This window comes from Neofelis nebulosa, chromosome X (assembly GCF_028018385.1).
Source record: "Neofelis nebulosa isolate mNeoNeb1 chromosome X, mNeoNeb1.pri, whole genome shotgun sequence".
Classification (NCBI taxonomy): domain Eukaryota; kingdom Metazoa; phylum Chordata; class Mammalia; order Carnivora; family Felidae; genus Neofelis; species Neofelis nebulosa.
In genome coordinates, this window is record NC_080800.1 from 120,483,295 (window position 1) to 120,502,607 (window position 19,313).

At 41.3% G+C, this 19,313-nt stretch overlaps 1 protein-coding gene across 1 annotated transcript; it reads left to right on the forward strand.

Moving 5' to 3' along the window:
* Positions 1 to 5,629: 5,629 nt before the first annotated feature.
* Positions 5,630 to 14,127, forward strand: LOC131502685 (RNA polymerase II elongation factor ELL2-like). Its single transcript, XM_058713578.1, has 2 exons — positions 5,630 to 5,742; positions 11,839 to 14,127. Exon 2 carries the CDS (start codon positions 11,849 to 11,851, stop codon positions 13,736 to 13,738), a length of 1,890 nt encoding a protein of 629 aa, XP_058569561.1. The 5' UTR covers positions 5,630 to 5,742; positions 11,839 to 11,848; the 3' UTR covers positions 13,739 to 14,127.
* The last annotated feature ends 5,186 nt before the right edge of the window (positions 14,128 to 19,313 follow it).

The following is a 19,313-nucleotide window of genomic DNA, read 5'->3' on the forward strand; positions in this document are numbered from 1 at the left end:
AGGAGAGATAAAGAGTTTCCCACGCAATCAAAAACTTAAGGAGTCCATGACCACTAAAGCAGCCCCTGCAAGAAATATTAAAGGGGACTCTTTGGACAGACCAAAAGCAACAAAGACTAGAAAGGAACAGAAAACATCTCCAGAAAAAATGTCAAGACAAGTAGTAACATGGCACTGAATACACATCTGTCTCTAATTACTCTGAATGCAAATGGACCAAATGCTCTAATTGAATGGCATAGGGTGTCAGAATGGATAAAAAAAAAAACAAGATCCACCTATATGTAGCCTATAAAAGACTCATTTTAGACCTAAAGACACCTGCAGATTGAAAGTGAAGGGATGGGAAAACATTTATCAGGCAAGTGGATATCAAAAGAGAGCTATAGTAGCAATACTTACATTAGACAAACTAGTCTATAAACCAAAGACTGTGATAAGGAGAACACTATATCATAATAAAGGGGACTATACAAGAAGATCTGCCAGTTGGAGATATCTATGCCCCCAACTTGAAAGAGTTAATAACAAACATAAAGGAAGTCCATGGATAATACCACAATAATAGTAGGGGACTTTAACACCCCACTTTCATCAGTGGACAGAGTAAGCATAAAAATCAAGGAAACAAGGACTATGAGTGACACACTGTACCACATGAATTTAACAGATATATTCGGAACATTTCCTCCTAAAGCAGCAGAATACACATTCTTTTCAAGCGCACATGGGACATTCTCCAGAATAGATCACATACTAAGTCACACAGCAGACCTCAGTAAGTACAAAAAGATGGAGATCATGCCATGCATATTTTTTTTTGACCACAATGCTATGCCACTGTAAGTCAACCACATGAAAAAATTTGGAAAGACCACCAACACATGGAGGTTAAAAACATGCTGCTACTGAATGAATGGGTCAACCCAGAAATTAAAGAAGAAATTTTAAGAATACATGGAAACAAACGACAATGAAAACGCAATGATCCCAAACCTTCATGATACAGCAAAAGCAGTCATAAGAAAGAATACAGCAGTACAGGCCTACCTCAAGAAGCAAGAAGAATCTCAAATTGACAACCTGACCTTGCACCTAAAGAAGCTAGAAGAAGAACAATAAACAAAGACTAAAGCCAGCAGAAGAGGGAAATGATCAAGAATAGAACAAAAATAAATGCAAACAGCAACAAAGAAAGCCCCAGTGGAACAGATCAGCTGGTTATTTGAAAATATTCATAAAATTGAAACCCCCCCCCCCAGCCAGACTTGTTGAAAAAAGAGGAAGGACCCAAATAAATTAAATCACAAATGAGAGAGGAGAAATCACAACCAACACGACAAAAATACAGGTGATTGTAAGATAATATTATGAAAAATTATATGCCAACAATGCAGACAATATGGAAGAAATGGATAAATTCCTAGAACCATATAAACTACCAAAACTCAAACAGGAAGAAATAGAAAACTTGAACAGACTGATAACCAGCAAAGAAATTGAATCAGTAATCAAAAATCACTGAGCAGAGAAAAATCGAGGAGCAGATAGCTTCCCAGGGGAATTCTACCAGGCATTTAAAGGAGAGTTAATACATATTCTCTTCAAACTGTTCCAAAAAATATAAATGGAAGGAGAGCTTCCAAACTCATACTGTGAGGCGAACACTACCCTGATTCCCAAAACAGACTCCACTAAAAAAGAGAACTAGAGGCCAATATCCCTGATGAACATGGATGCAAAAATTCTCAACAAAACACTAGCAAATTGAATCCAACAGTACATTAAAAGAATTATTCACCACAATCAAGTGGGATTTATTCCTGGGTCATAAGGGTGGTTCAGTATTTGCAAATCAATCAGTGTGACACATCACATCAGTAAGAAAGAGGATAAGAACCATACGATCCTGCAAATAGATGTAGAAAAAGCATTTGACAAAGTACAGTATGCATTCTTGATAAAAACCCTCCACAGAGTAGGGATAGACAGAACATACCTGAACATCATCATAAAGGCCATACAAGAAAGACCCGCAGCTAGTATCATCCTCAATGGGGAAAAACTGAGAGCCTTTCCTCTACAGTCAGAAACGAGACAAGGACGTCCACTCTCAACATTATTATTTCACAGAATACTGGAATAATTAGCCTCAGCAATCAGACAACAAAAAAGAAATAAACGGCATCCAAATCAGCAAGGACCAGGTCCAACTTTCGTTATTTGCAGATGACAGGAGACTCTATGTAGAAAACCCAAGACTCAACCAAAAAAAAAAAAAAAAAAATGCTAGAACTGATATGCGAGTCCAGTAAAGCTGCAGGATGCAAAATCACCATACAGAAATCAGTTGCACTTTTGTGTACAAATAATGAAGCAGCAGAAAGAGAAATTAAGGAATCATTCCCATTTCCAATTGCACAATAAAGCAATAAGATACCTGGGTATAAACATAACCAAAGAGGTGAAAGGCCTGTACTCTGAAAACCATATATAAACGGTGATGAAAGAAATTGAAGATGACACAAAGAAATGGAAAAACATTCCGTTCTCGTGGGCTGGAAGAACAAATAATGTTTACATTTATACTACCCAAAGCAATCTACACATTTAATGCAATCCCTATCAAAATACCACCAGAATTTTTCCCAGAGCTAGAACAAACTGTCCTAAAATTTGTATGGGACCACAAAAGACTCCAGAGAGCCAAAGCAATCTTGACAAAGAAAAGCAAAGCTGGAGGGGTGCCTGGGGGGCTCAGTCAGTTAAGTGTCCGACTTTGGCTCGGGTCATGACCTCATGGTCTGTGATTTCGAGCCCCGCATCGGTCTCTGTGCTGACAGCTCAGAGCCCGGAGCCTGCTTCAAGTTCTGTGTCTCCCTCTCTGTCTGCCCTCCCCTGCTCATGCTCTGTCTCTCTCTCTCTCAAAAATAAATAAACATTAAAAAAAAAAAAAAAAGCAAAGCAAAGCCGGAGACATCAGAATTCTGGTCTTCAATCTATATTACAAAGCTGTAGTGGTCAGGACAATATGGTACTGGCACCAAAACAGATACATAGATCAATGGAACAGAATAGAAAACCCAGGAATGCATCCACAACTATATGGTCCGCTAATCTTTAACAAAGCCTGAAAGAATATCCAGTGGAAAAAAAAGACAGTCTCTTCAACGAGTGCTGTTGGGAATACTGGACAGCAACATGCCAAAGAATGAAAACGGACCACTTTCTTACGCCATACAAAAAAAAAATAAATTTGAAATGGATTAAAGACCTAAATGTGAGGCCTGAAGCCATCAAAATCCTAGAGGAGAACACAGGTAGTAACCTCTTTGACATCAGCCACAGCAACTTCCTATTAGATATGTCTCCTGAGGCAAGGGAGGCAAAAGCAGAAATGAAATATTGGGACCTCATGAAGATAAAAAGCTTCTGCACAGCAAAGGAAACAATCGCCAAAACTGAGAAGCAACCTGCGGATGGGAGAAGATATTTGCAAATGGCATATCCGATGAAGGGTTAGTATCCAAAATCTATAAGTAATTTATAAAACTCAACACCCCAAAAAACCAATGACTCGGTTAAAAAATGGGCAGCAGACCTGAACAGACATGTTTCCAAAGAAGGCCTACAGATGGCTAACAGACACCTGAAAGGATGCGCACTCAACATCATGCAACTCTGGAAAACAGTAGGGAATTTCCTCAAAATGGTAAAAATTCGAACTACCCTATGATCCAGTAATTGCGCTGCTAGGTATTTACTCAAAGGATGCAAAAATACTGATTTGAAGTGCCCCATGCACCCTGATGTTTACAGCAGCGGTATCACCAATGGCCAAATTATGGAAAGAGCCCAAATTTCCATCGACTGATGAATGGATAAAGGCGAGGTATATATACTGTAGAATATTACTCAGGTATAAAAAGAATGAAATCTTGCCAGTTGCAACCACGTGGATATAGCTGGAGAGTATTATGCTAAGTGAAGTAAGTGAGTCAGAGATCTATAAATACTATATGATTTCACTCAGACGTGAAATTTAAGAAACAAAACTGATTAAAATAGGGGAAAAAAGAAAAAAAAGTGGGGCAAACCAGAAAACAGACTCCTAACTACAGAGAACAAACTGAGGGAACTGGAGAGGAGGTCAGTGGGGGGATGGGCTAAATGGGCGATGGGCATTAAGGAGGGCGCTTGTGGGGATGAGCACTGGGCATTGTATGTAAATGATGAATCGCTAAATTCTACACCTTAAACTAACGTTACACTGTATGTTAATTAACTGGAATTTAAACAAAAACTTGAAAATGAAAAAAAAGAGAACACAGAGTTACTGCATGGATCCAGCAAATATCGAATGGGCCCTATGCATGCTGGGCTTTCCTGGAGCACAATATGTGTATACAGTTGCCCCAAATGCCATTTGATAATGGGCTAGGTAGGCCTGGCTAAGATTACTACATGATTGTGAAAAGCCCAGTCCTAATGGCATTTTACTGAGCAAGGAGGCGTTTTTAGAGCTATGATCGGTGCTTTGCAAAATACTTGTATTTATAATATTCTGTTCTTAATGGACAGACAAAAACCACTTGGAGAGAAATGAAAAGTTAAATGACTACCATTGTTGAGGAGATCAGTCCACATGTAGGAGAATGGCTACTATCTCAGATTCCTGGGAGATCTTGATATTGGGCTTTTCTCACTCTCTACCAAGCCAGACAGGAAAAACAAATTCAACATGGCTTTGGAAGAAACAAGGACAAGCATTAAGTGCAAGGGGATTTCAGGGAGTTTTTAGGAAGGTGGGGACAGAATCCTCCCTTAAAAGGGTTTCTACCCAAGGGAAGTGCTAAATTAATCATAGTCCAGGTGCTGGTTTAATGAGAGCATTTCCAATTGTCTTGTCTGTTCCACTGTCGCCTTAAGAAAGCGTGTCACAGCACTGCAGCAGTTTACTGTGAAAAATTTGAGAGAAGAAATTTGAGACTATGGAAGAGATGATGCCACAAGGCTATGAAATTCCGACTCAAAAATCAAGAAGCATTATAGTCACCTGAAGAATAAGGTTCATCTCTGATCAGACTATATAGAGACACTGAAACAAGATACATGCAAGTCTGGGCTTTTCAAATTTTAGTGGAAATATTGCCTGTCAAGGCCATTAATGCTGTTAGCGTATATATTACTATATATGCCTTTGGCATATATGGGTCAACCCTGAGGTCAAAGAGTCAGAGGAAACAAGTTGGCTTATTTTGTTTTTTTTTTTTTTAAATTTTTTTTTCAACGTTTTTTATTTATTTTTGGGACAGAGAGAGACAGAGCATGAACGGGGAAGGGGCAGAGAGAGAGGGAGACACACAGAATCGGAAACAGGCTCCAGGCTCCGAGCCATCAGCCCAGAGCCTGACGCGGGGCTCGAACTCACGGACCGCGAGATCGTGACCTGGCTGAAGTCGGACGCTTAACCGACTGCGCCACCCAGGCGCCCCTAAGTTGGCTTATTTTGAAAGGACTGTAGATAAAGTAGCGTCCTTGGGGGAAAACGGAGTTTCGCTTTAGGGTTAGAGGGAGAGAATATTGAGGAGATTGCTAGCTATGATGTCAGAGTTCTAGAAGGGTAGGGATGTGGATAGATACCTCGCGACAGAAATTCAGAGAAGTGTGAAGACACACGGAGAAGGAAGTAGAGCTCTCTTGGAGCTTGTACTTTGGATGATGACCAAAAACAATTGATAGGTGAGAAATGGGATGAGTTCTAAACTAGGCCAGACCTCAAGAGGTTTGGCCACTAGTAAGAATGATTCAAAGTTTACTACAAAGCCAGAAGATGGCTATAGAGTGGGTATCCGTGAGATGCCGGACGCCTGGTGTAAATGAACAGGCACAGCTCCCCATACCTCCTGCTCTCTCACACAGGACTGTCCAGAGGTTGTGGTTCGGTGGGCTCATTGGTTTGAGTAGCAGTGGTCAAAGGCAGGTTTTGAAGTACCATCAAAGTGTAATAAGAAATCAGTGCAGTTGGCCCTTAAACAACACAGGTTTGAGCTGTGTAGCTGCACTTGTGTGGCATATATATATATATATATATATATATATATACACACATACATGTATGTATATACACACACATAATGTATATGTGTGTGTGTGTGTATATGTATGTGTATATATACACATGTACATACATACAGTACTGTAAATGTGTTTTCTCTTCCTTATGATTTTCTTTTTTTTTTTTTTTTTTTTCAACGTTTTTTATTTATTTTTGGGACAGAGAGAGACAGAGCATGAACGGGGGAGGGGCAGAGAGAGAGGGAGACACAGAATCGGAAACAGGCTCCAGGCTCCGAGCCATCAGCCCAGAGCCCGACGCGGGGCTCGAACCCACGGACCGCGAGATCGTGACCTGGCTGAAGTCGGACGCTCAACCGACTGCGCCACCCAGGCGCCCCTTCCTTATGATTTTCTTAATAACACTTTCTTTTTTCTAGCTCACTTTAAGAACACAGTGTATACTACATGTAATGTACAAAATGTGTGTTAATCGACTATTTCTGTTATTGGTAAGGCTTCCCGTCAATAATAGGCTATTAGTAGTTAATGTTTGGGGAAGCCCAAAGTTATATGTGGATTTTTCATTGCGCAGAGGGTTGGAACTCCTAACCCCTGTGTTGTTCAAGGGTCAACTGTATATTACTTTGAGATGGATTAATGATGTTTTGTCATTTTAACCGCTTCCGCATTTGCTAGAGAACTTGGGTAGATTTATGAGTAGCTTGACAAAATGGGACAGCGATTGTCCGATGACCTTTCAAAATATATTAGTTGGGTGGTCATTTTATTTGTTATTCCCACCCGGTCGCATAGTGCCTTGGGAAATCAACGTCTATTCCGTGGTAGTAACAACATGGCAGGCTAGACAACGTACAAAAGAAGTTCAATTTTGTTGGAACATAATTTATTATTGCTACCTCCTTAATCAGAAAGTTAGGATAGTATTCAATAATTTGATCGATTAACTTTTTCTTTATGCCCATGCAAACAAATTGTCCTGCGTGTCTCCAGACAGAGATATCTAGCATCAGTCTTCAAGCCTTCCTTACTTTGATACCAATTTTGGGGCTTGAGATAAAATGTGAGTGTTGTTTATGTGATGATTATTTTGTATGTAATAAATTATGCTCATATTTTTCTACGTGATTATTGCCATTACTCTAAAGTTTCAAGTCTTTTGTTGCTTTATGGCTTCATATTTTAATTCTTCAATAAATCTGGAATTCGTTCTATAATATGAATATAGTATGAAGGGAGATCCCAGTTTTATATTTTTATTAACATGTTGACAATTTGTCTTCAGCAACGTTCATGGAATCTAGCTTTTTCTACGTTGATCACTGATGGTCTTTTAAATCGTCTGCCAATTCCTGGGCTCTGTGTCTCAGGTATCTGTTCATTATCATTTATTTTTCATCTCTTCTTAGGCTAGTCCCTCTTTTAACTACTCTATCCTTATGTTATAATCTCAGGTAGGGTTAACGCCCCGTTCTTACTCTCCTCTGTGAAATTCTTTTAGATTTTCTTACAGTTGAATTTAGAATAGTTTTGACAGATTTAAAGAAAAAAATCCTGCTCAAGTTGTCTCCGTAATTGTACTAAATGCGTGTCGTAACTTAATATTACTTGGCATTCTTACGGTATTCAGTTTTCTTTTCAGAAAGAATGAATTCTTCATGTTTTCGAGTCTTCTTTTATGTCTGTCGATACCATGTACTTTTTGTCATGATGTGCCCCACTTCCCAGTCTTATGTTAAGGAATATTTTGTTGTCGTTATTTCTGCTGGGTCGGGCTGTTGTCGTTATTTTATTTGTTCTCCCAAAGGCTGCAGACTTAAAGATACTGAAGGATATATTATCTCTTTCTGTGTCTACTAGAGGTCTCCAGGAAGAATCAAACAAAGCATTTGTGCATACATTAGAACGCTGTACTGCTGAATGTATTTCAGCAGTTCATTGGTTTTCTGAGGAACTATTTTCCATTCTCTCTGCAGCAGTGATTTGACTTTTCAAAATACAAATATACTGTGAAGTTAACAGGACCATGAAAAAAATCTTAAAGGAGAACAGAACATTTCTCTGACGTTAACAGACTTAGTATAACTTCTTGATGTGACAGTAATCTATCTTTGCTGGGAGAAATGCAAACATACTGTTATTCATTCTTTTGACAAACATGGAGAGAGTGCCTTCTGCTAGACACCTGCTACTTCTGGAGTGAGGTACTGGGGACAAAAAGGAAGCATCATGCAAATTTGAGTAAAGCATAGTTGCCAGACTTGCAGAGGTCAGAGTCTAGTGGAGGCGACAGGCACACAAGTGATACAGTTTGTGATACAGTTTGTGGTGTTTTTCATAGAGGTGAGACAGAGTGTTCTAGGGTTGTAATAAAGGGACATACTCATTTTGCATAGAGGAAAATCTCCTGTGATGTGACATTGGAGCTAGGTTTTTAAGGTTGAGTAGAAATTCAACTGGCTGAACCCAACACGAGTGAGATTTAAAAGTAGAGGGCTTCGGTGTATTCATTTGATCAACCAATATGTACTGAGTACTTACTATGTGTGCCAGGCACTGTTCTAGGCACTGGAGACACAGCAGTGCAAAAGACTGATAGAATTCAAGCCCTCATGAAGCTCATATCCTGGTAAGGGTGACTTCTATTAAACAGTTATACGTAACATAATTTTACGTAGTATATATTCTATAAAGAAGAGAGAGTAGAAAGAGAACACTGGAGCGGGCATGTGCATATATTATTATTTTAGACAGAATGGTCATTCAAGGAAAGGAATAGAGTAAAGGAACAATGCAAGCAAAGATGGGGGGGGGGAGAACATTAGTGACAGAAGGAAATCAAGTGAAAGGCTACTATAGGCACAAGCTTGGGGGCATAATCAGAGAAGAGTGAACAGACGGATGTAGCATTTAGATACATAGTACAAGCACCGAGGTAGATTGGAGACAGAATAAGAAGGGTCCCGTAAACCATACCAAAGTGGTTTAATTTTGTCTCCTTCTTTCCTGCTTTATTGAGAAATAACTGACATCTAACGTTGTGTCAATTTAAGGTAGGCTGCATGTTGGTTTGATACATTTATATGTTGCAAAAGAATTACCGACGTTGCATTAGCTAATACCTGCATCATGACATCTAATTGCCATTGCTTTTAGGTGGGGAGAACATTTAAGATCTATTCACTCAAGGGTGCCTGGGTGGCTCAGTTGGTTAAGCATCTGACTCTTGGTTTCAGCTCAGGTCATGACCTCACGGTTCGTGAGTTCCAGCCCTGCATCCGGCTCTGCACTGTCAGCAAGGAGCCTGCGTGGGATTCTCTCTCTCTCTCTCTCTCTCTCTCTCTCTCTCTCTCTCTCTCTTCACCCCCCTCACTCCCTCCCTCCCTCATTCTCTCTCTCTCTCAAAATAAATAAACTTAAAAAAAACATCTATTCGCTTAGCAATTTTCAATTATGTAATACAGTATTGACTATAATTGCTATGATCCCATTAGATCCTGAGAACTTACTCATTTTATAACTGGAAGTTTGTATCTTTGACCTATATCTCCCTTTTTTCCCCTACCCTTCATGGTAACTACCATTCTAGCCTGTTTCTATGAGTTTGGCTCTTTCGGCTTCCACATATAAGTGATATCATATGGTATTTGTCTTTCTCTGTCTGACTTATTTCACTTAGCGTAATGCCCTCCATGTCATAAGGTCCATCCACATCACAAACTGCAGAATGTTCTTTCTCATGGTTGAATACACATATATCACATTTTCTTTATCCATTCATCCATTGATGGACACTTTTTCCCATGTCTTGGCTATTGTGAATAATGCTGAAATGGGTGTAGAGATATCTCTTTGAGGTCTCATTTTCATTTTGTTTGAATATATACCCAGAAGTGGGATTGCTTGCTAATATAGCATTTCTATTTTTAAAGGTTATTTATTTATTTTGAGACAGAGAGCACATGTGCATGTGTGTGTGAACAGGGGAGGGGCAGAGAGAGAGAGGGAGAGAGAGAACCCAAGCAAGCCCCGCACTGTCAGTGCTGAGGCCGACGTGGGGCTCAGTCCCACAAACCGTGAGATCATGGCCTGAGCCGAAATCAAGAGTCAGACGCTTAACTGACTGAGCCACCAAGGCGCCCCTTGGTGCCTGTTTTTAATCGATCGAGGAACCTCCACATTGTGTTTCATAGTGGCTGCACCAATTTACATTTCCATCGACAGTACACAAGCATTCCCCTTTCTTCACATCCTTACCAACACTTGTTATTTCTTGTCTTTTCGATCAGAGCCATTCTACCAGGTGTGAGGTGATATGTCATTGTGGTTTTTCCTGATAATTAGTGATGATTCATGATGTTGATCATCTTGGCATTGATTTTATTCTTTAAGTAATGGGAACCATCACTTGTTTTAAAGGAAAGTTGATTGGAATGATTGTTGATCATTTGGAAGATGGTTGAGAACAAGAAAAGATTAGAGGCAAGATGGCAACTTAGGAAGTGCACATAATATTGGCAAGGATGTTCTTGGCCTAAATAAGGACAGTGGCTACAGTATGAGAGAAGAAGGGGTGGATTTGAGATGTGCAGAAAAACTTGACAAGAATGTAGGCATCATGAGGGAAGGGGTTTTTGGTCATTGCAACATCCCCAAGCATCTAGAACACTAACTTCACATGATAGATCCTCACTAACTATCTGTTGGATGAATGGGGAATTTGGCGGCTGACTAGGTGTTTTGGAGGGAAATGGATGAAAAGTATCTTTGAGGGAGTGATAGAAGATGATGCTCAGCTTTTTCTAGATGAGTGATGAAGTGTAGAGTGATGCCATCAGGTAGGGTAGGCAAATCTGACAATAAGATGGACTGGCAGTGGGAAGGGGGTAAGGAGGGAGAACCGTGCCTAATATGTTTTGGGGTGAAACTGGTTGGGATGATTTCCCACAAGCCGTGTATGTTCCGTGATTAAACTGTGCGTCTCTAGAATGCCTGGCTGCAAGAGTTTTTTTCCGCATGGGCAATTTTACCTGGACCATCCTGTGGTTTGCTGCACATCTTCTAGGGGAGGAGTGCAAAGAGACAGAGTAATGGACCAAGTGGCCACCTAAGCAGATGGAAACTCCTTCCACTCTTTGGTAATGGTTAGGGGAGGTTGAGAAAGAGAAACAGGTGACTCTAAGATTTTGCCTTTTATACACTATTATTGCAAAATGCTATCTCTGGCTATCCGACGGGAGTCCCCGTTGATTTAGGCCAGGCTCCAGTCCCAAGAAGGACTCAACAGCCACTTACACGTCGGAGTAAATGCCAGGAGGACTGCCTGCTTGTACCACCCATTAATCCCCTCACCGAGTACCTCCACTTGATATTGGATTTACTGGGAGGAAATGAGTTTTCTGTGCTGAGTTCAGAGAATAATCTGGTACTTTCCAGTGAGGGTTAACAGTTCCTCCTAAAGACAAACTAAAATGTGAAAGGGAGAACACTGGAAAGAGATGAGATCTTTATAACTAGCCTTACCTCTCCAGCTTCCATCTCAATCGGGCACTCCGTGCGTTGGCTCCGTCGGGGGAAATCTCGTATTTTTTTAATTTCTCTCTATTTCTATTTGTTTACGTTAGATAGCATTTACTGTCAAAGTGGTTAATCTTTTAGAATTGCGGTTTTTAGAACCGATCGCAATAAGCAATACAAGTTTTGCCAAAGAGAATTCTCGCTTTTTAAAGTATATGACTGTTCACACTTTGATCTTCGCAGATATGACTATATGGCAGGCCACGGAGGCAGAGTGCTGGGGCAAGTGGTACACCAGGAAGCAGGAGTGGCGGTAGAGGAGGTAAATGGCCTAGAGCCGAGGCAGGACGATGTCGCCGTGTTTCCTCTGCAGCCTACCAGACCCACCAGTCAGGCACTTGCCTCTTATCAGAACTACGAGAATACAGCACCCCCTCAAACTTCTCTTCAGTTTGAAGGACTGGAAGAGCTTATCAAAGCTCCCCCAAACGATTCACCCACCGGAGAATACAGGTGCAACTTTCTGTGGTCAAATGCGGGTGATGACAGCTATGGAGACCAGAGCCAACAAAGGAGCTCCATCTACGGCCCCTCACCGCTCAGTCGCCTGGACTCGACGGAAGATAAGAGGATGGCAGGTGACACAACCGTCTATTATCAGATGACACAAGCGACAAGGCCCCAAGCGGAGGAGGGATCCGCCAGCAAGTGGAAAAACAACAGAAAACTACAGAGAGAGAAAAGAGTGCCGATTCGGAGAGCACCACGCAGCGTTCCAGATCCAGTGCCTGAGAGAAAAAGAACAGCTCCCATTAACCCTGCATATACGATTCGAAAGTCAAGAGTCGTCAACAGAGTCCACATGAGGCCATATAGGGATAGGGTGATTCACTTACTGGCCCTGAAGGCCTACAAGAAATCGGAACTGCTTCTTCGGCTTCAGAAAGACGGCATCACCAAAGATGACGAGAACACCCTCGGGGAAATTCTGCAGCAGGTAGCCAATTTGAATCCTCAGAATTTTTCGTATACCTTAAAGGATTACGTTTTTAAAGAGGTCCACAAAGACTGGCCTGGGTATAGTGAGCTAGACAGGCAGTCATTGGAGTTGGTGCTCTCCAGAAAAGCAGACAGAGTTCAGCATGCTTCTGCCACCAATTGCAGAGCATCTTCTGGAGGTTCTGGTACAGCTAAAACATTGGAGGATGAGTTTTCCAACTTAGCTCATCTCAACTTATCAAGGAAAAAGGTTCGAATATCTCACGTGACAACTGCAACACAGTCACTCTCAAGTAGTCATTCCGGTAACACCGGGGCAGAGCCTCCTGTAGGCCTCTCGCAACCTGCTGGAGCTACTGCCAATGCTCTCCCTCCTCCACCGCCCCCAACCCACCTTCCCCTTCCAAATCCTCCTCAGCCTGCATGTGCCAGCAGCAATTCTAGTAGCTTTTCAGGAGGCCCTGGCACTCAAGATCCAGGCGTTGACAGTTTTAGTCGAAATGGGAAAACCTTTCTGAGGCAGCCGGGAAGACATACTACCCTGGAAACATTGCCCCCAACCTCTGTTCAAAGAAAGTATCTAAAGCTTAAGAAGGAAATGCACACGATGTCCTGCAAGAAGTCCAAATATAAATTTAGAGAGCACAAAGCAGAGAAGCAAGAGCACGATACTGAGATGATGGAGAAACAGAAGACAGATCCGGACCGGCAAGGAGAAAGTGCGCAGCCAAACCCTAATGACGAAGTTGAAGAAGTTTGCACCGCTTCCGGTGAAACTTGGTCAGCATCTGGATGCCCCGATTATTTGGCTCACTACGTCACTGTAGTGTCTTTGGAGCAGCGGCAGCACTACGCGCAGGAATTTAGAGCGGAATATGACGAATATCAGGCCTTGCATGCCAAGATGCTAAGTCTATCTCAAATATTTACTAAGCTGGATCTCAAAAGGAAGCACCTCTCTCCAGACTCAAAAGAATATCAGGAAATTAATAAGAAAATCTGTCTGGAATATGAAAAGATGAAATGGATTAATCCCAATTATGGTGGAGAAAAACAAAGATGCCAGTACCTTTATAACAAGCTGTTTCACATTAAAAGATTAATAAAAGATTACGACCAGCAGCAAGTGCTAGGATCAGAATAAATAAATACAAGCCGATTTGTTGAAAATACTGAATTACTTGCTCTAGGATTCTAAAGGGATGAAACCACTCTGTCGAAACATTCAGGAGTACGACTTTAATTTTTTCTCTCTTTTTGTTTCTCTTTATTTTAATGTTCATTTTTGATGTTTATGTTCATTTGGTTTTATGTTGCTTTATGTTTGTGTATTTTTTAATGTTATGTTATTTTTCTTTTTCTTTTTCTTTCTTTTTCGTTTCTTTTTCCTTTGCTTTTCTGTACCCCTGAAGCTGTCTCATACGATCCCTTTTACACCTAAAACTTGTGTTTTCACTCACTTAAAAAAAAACATACCAAGGATTCAGTATCTTTGAGTCACATTAAAAAAAAATAAAAGCCTCTAATGAGTAATATGAAGTCATAGCGTCTTTTTCTCTGACCTTTAATGCAAAAGCATCCTTAAAACATAGAAGTTTAGACATTTGCACAGAATACCATGATTCTTCGAACAGTACCCATTTTCATTTCATTAAGTTTCCTCGTTGACCTTGCTTGACACTGTTCCTTGCGTTTATGTTAGGGAACACGTTATGCGCTCAAACATGCAAAGACTTTGAGCTAACAATTCAAATTGTGTCGTCTTTTCAAAGCGCTATCATTTGCAATAGGAAACATCGTTTCCCAGGCTAAGTTTTTAAATGTCTTCAAAGATTTGAGTCCTGTCCTCACTAGATATTTGTCTCCAACATCCCAAAGACCACTGGTACATACCAAAGAATAGGTTAAGTATGATACGAAGCCTAGTGATAAAATGAAAACTTAGAAACTTACCCACCAACTTAGGAATTAGAACATTCCCATTGCTACCGTAGCTACCTTTGTTTTCCTGTCATCTGCCCTGCGTCCCTGCGTCCCCCAGGAACTGGCAAACACTTCCTCAAATTTACTTTTACCTTTCCCTTGCTTTTTTTTTTTTTAATACTTCCACTATATTTATAAGCATCTGTAAACAGTATATTGTTCAGTTTTTTAATCTTTGTGAAAATGGTGTCATACTGCCTGTAGTCGTCACCTTAGATCTTTCAGTCATTCTTAGGTTTCTGGGATTTCTTTATGCTGATGTAGAAAGCTGTCGCTTATTCATTTTCTCACTTCTCTGTTGAGTCATCATGTGACCTCAGCATAATTTAGTTATCCGTTCTCTTGTTATGAGAGATTGGGTTGCTTCCCAGCTTTTGTTACTACCCACAATGTTGCTGTGAACGTTTTTTTCCCACATTTATCCCTTTCTGTCATTTGTGCTCTTATGTTCGTGTCTTTTTGTTCTCTACATATTTTATTTTTAAAGTATTTATTTATTTTGAGAGAGAGAGAGAGAGAATGAGTGCGAGAAGGGCAGAGAGAGAGAGAGAGAGAGAGAGAGAGAGAGAGAATCTCAAGCAGGTTCTGTGCTGTCAGCGCAGAGCCCGACGTGGGGCTCGATCTCACAAACTGCGAGATCATGGCCCGAGCCAAAATCAGGAGTTGGATGCTTAACTGACTGAGCCACCCAGGTGCCCTGTATTCTCCTCTCTCTATTTTAAACCCCACAGGAATTTATTATTGCTTCTGTACGGTCAATATTTATTTAGATGCATATGCATTTTCCATTGCTTTTCAGGCTTTCCTCCATTTTCTTATTTATGACTGAGATGATTTTCTTTTTTCATAAAAAGCTCTCTTTGTCCTTTAACATAGGCTCTGCTGGAAGCGAATCCTCTCAGTTTGGTGCACATGCCCTGCCAGTCGATCTTTACGTTTGAAGGACGGGTTAACTAGATACAGAATTCTAAGTCGGTGGTTGCTTTTGTTGGCAGCATAAAACCAGAATTCCACTTCTGTTTGGTTTCATTCATGTGGAGGGACTTAGCTGTCAATCTTATTGTTCCTCCACTGATGGTCCTGTGTCTTTTTCCTACTTATGTTTTCGGCTTTCCTTCCTGTCTTTGGTTCTCGGTAGTGTCATTGAGATGTATCTAGTCGTGATCTTTGTTGTTAATCCTGCTTGGGGTTCAGAGTGCTTCTCGAAACTGGTTTGATGCAGTACATTAGGCTTGGAAAGTTCTCTACTAATATTTCTGTAAATATTGCTTCTCCCCCATTCTTTCTCATTTTCTTTTCATGTTCCTTATGTCTCTTCTGGTCACTTCTGTAATCCCTATCTTTTCTCTTCATGTTTCCATCTGTATATTTTCTCTGGACCTAACTTCTAGCTCTCTTATCTATTTTATTTGTAACGGGCCCCATGCTTTGTCAGAAAAAGTTTTTGTCTTTATAACAGTATCATGCTAATTCAGACCGGAGGTATATCGACTTAAAATGGGGAGTGGAGTGCTGAAATAAAAGTAGAGTCAGAAAATATGTGTAAATAATTCCACAGAAAAGAAAGAGTATTTAAAATCACTGGCTGGTTTATTAATTTTATTGCCATTATGCTCATAAATGCTATGTTTCGAAATAGAAAATATACTACCTACCTACCTACCTACCTACATGTGTACCACATAGGTAGCTTGGTGTATAACGGACACTTACTAAAAGGCAATTGCAATTAATCGCTATTATGCTGTTGCTGCATAATGCTGCCACAAACTTAGCAACTCAAAATGACGAGCATTTACTTATCGTCTCACAGTTTCTGTGGGTCATAAGCCCTGGCACAATTTAGCTGGGGGTTCCTCTGCTTCGGGATTTCACATGAGGCTGCACTGGAGATGATTGGCCAGGACTGGGGTGTCATCTGAGGCTCAAAGGGGGAAGGGTCCACTTCTAATACCAATTCTGGGGTTATTGGTAAGATTTAATCAATTCCTTTCGGGCTTGGGACTTCAGTCTCGGTGGCTTCCACGATGGTAGCTGGAGAGGGACTTTAGTTCCTTGCCATGGGAGCAGCTCACAACTTTGTAGTGGGCTTTACTAAAGAGTCTACTAGCGAGATGGACGTTATCATCTTTTGTTTTCAAAAATTTTCTAATGTTTATTTTTGAAAGGGAGAGAGAGAGCAGGGGAGGGGCAGAGAGAGAGGGAGACACAGAATCTGAAGCGGGCTCCAGGCTCCGAGCTGTGAGCGCAGAGCCCGACGAGGGGCTCGAACTCTGAATGGCGAGATCACGACCTGAGCCGAAGTCGAACACCCAACCGACTGAGCCACCCAGGAGCCCCTGGAAGCTATAATCTTATGCAACATAACCGTGGAAGTGACATTCTATCACCTTTGCCATACTCTGTTGCTTAAAAGCAAGCCTTATTTAACCACGTTGGTTAAAAGCACATCCACACTCAAAGGGAGAAGAGTACATAAGGACATGACCATCAGAAGTTGGGATCACCGAGGGCTATCTCAGAGTCTGTCTGCCGCAACTATCCTCACCTTTGAAAAACTTGGAAAGAATTCTTTTCATATAACCATTTTCACAATCACCTCTTTAAACCCGTTTATTACATCATTCCTCATGTTACTTCAGGAACAAAAAAAAAGACATTTATTTTCTTATAAAACACCCGTAAGACAACACTTGCTCAATTTGTACACTCAGAAGGTCAAATTAGGTGTCAAAAAGTCATATCCCAGGAGATGGTCTTTGAAAAAGTGAACATTTTGATTCAATGTTCTTGGCATCGGTACCTATCAATATCATTACATTGTTAGCGTGGGATTGATCAAAGCTCTCCCTCACTTTTAGAATGAAAAGTACGTTTTCATTTACTGACTGATTCCATTAAAATAGCTTTCTGAATCATCTTTACACATCGAAGGTTATGAATGCCTCTACTACGTATTCATTTGCTAGCATTTTTGTTTATATTCCCTAGGAGTGACCTTCCAAATGAGCTAGCGTGCTTAATAGTACCTCTGTGCTAGTTCTCAAAGGGCAAGGTGGCTTGTCTCATTTGACAAGCCATAGGCTTTGACCTTCTTTTTCCATGATGGGATTTTCGCCTGATGTCCTTCAGGCTTTTCACGTTCAGCTCAGAAAGCTGTACCCGAGAGTGTCCAGCCTCTGCAATCTCTCATTACTCCTCTCGTGCCCTCGCTGCTCTGCTTGAGGGTTTCCTCATGGAGAAATCGGCCTGACCCTAGAGGGACCTGTCTTTCTGTACTGGGTTTCAGGGGCTATAACTTGTCGGGAAATTCCTCCCGGAAGGGACTATTTGGAGCTGTCAGTGTTGCGCAACACTAAAAGTTCCATTAGCTCAAAGACTGGGAGGCCGACCCCTGCCTGGAAGGGTGGGTCTAGCCTGAAATTTGGAACAAATCCAGGTATAGGGTCTTCACATCCAGCCAAAGCGTTCTACGGCAGCTGGGAGGAAAATCGTGTCAAAATGTACCGAGTGCCAAGCAGAAGACTGGGTGCTTGAGAAACTGGTTGCTAATCCAGTTCCCGCCTTCGGGCAGGTTTCATAGAGTACGTAAGAGATAAGTATACTGCTAGGACAAGGGGGAAGCTGAGGGAGCAGGGGAACAAAGGTGGGGAACACGAATCCTAAGAGCGGCCTATCATGGAGCATATTCTAGGCATGACACTTGGTTCTTTATCATAATTTTCTGACTTCATTCTCACCCCAGTGCTGTGAGATAAGTATTCGTATGTCAGTTCACAGGGGAGAAAATTATGGCTGGCAGTGTTTTGATCAAAGTTGTGGGACTAGGTAATGAGACTTGAGATTTAAACCCGTTTCTGTCTAATTGAAAACTGCGACATGAGGAAGTTCAAGCAGGCCTGCTGCTGACAGAGATTCCAATGAGTAGATTATCAAAACGCTCACCAAGACTCATTGCCTTCTGTAGCATGGTGGCAGGAGACTAGGTTCTGAATTGTGACTCAGCCACTCTCTGTATAACTTTGGAGAAATGATACGGTAGCTCTGGAGATTGGTTTTCCTATCTGTATGTTGGTAATCATAATACTCACAGGATTACCTAGTGCAAGGTAAGCACCCAATAAAAGAACTGATCTTGATATGGTTACTTTCCCCTGTTAGACGTGGGCATGTGTGTATCACAAATCAGAGGGCAGGGGGATTAGCTTCAAAGTTAACAGCAGAACTAGGCATATTTACTATGGCTTGGGATCCATAGAGAAACATTTGAGTCAGATACATGGAAAAGATATCAAATGGATTGTGTGATGAATTCTGGTGCATGAATTCTCTGAAGTCAATATAAATTTGTGGAGGGAAGCTTCCCCTAGGCTCTACAGATAAAATAGGAAAAACAGGTCTTGGTCTAGTTCATGACTAAAACCTAAGCAACACACAGCAGCCAGTCATTTTCTTACAGTGTCCCATCGCCTCTTAGAAGCAGTATCATAAGGCTGACAGTCCACTTGATTGGTGACTCAGGAGACCAGCCTTCTATTTTCCTTTGCTGAGTTTTCTCATGTGAGTCATTTGCCGGGGCTATGTCGATCTGACGGTGTAGCGATGACCACATTAGATAGCAGAGCCACGAAACACGCATGATCCGTGTGGGATGGAATGACAGACGCGCCGTTAAGAGTAGTGGTAGTTGAAGCTATGGGGCGAGAGTGTAATTGCTAGGGACGACAATATAGAGA

Bases quoted from the DNA above. Each gene is read 5' to 3' on its own strand.
- LOC131502685 (XM_058713578.1), top strand. From the start codon at position 11,849: ATGGCAGGCCACGGAGGCAGAGTGCTGGGGCAAGTGGTACACCAGGAA.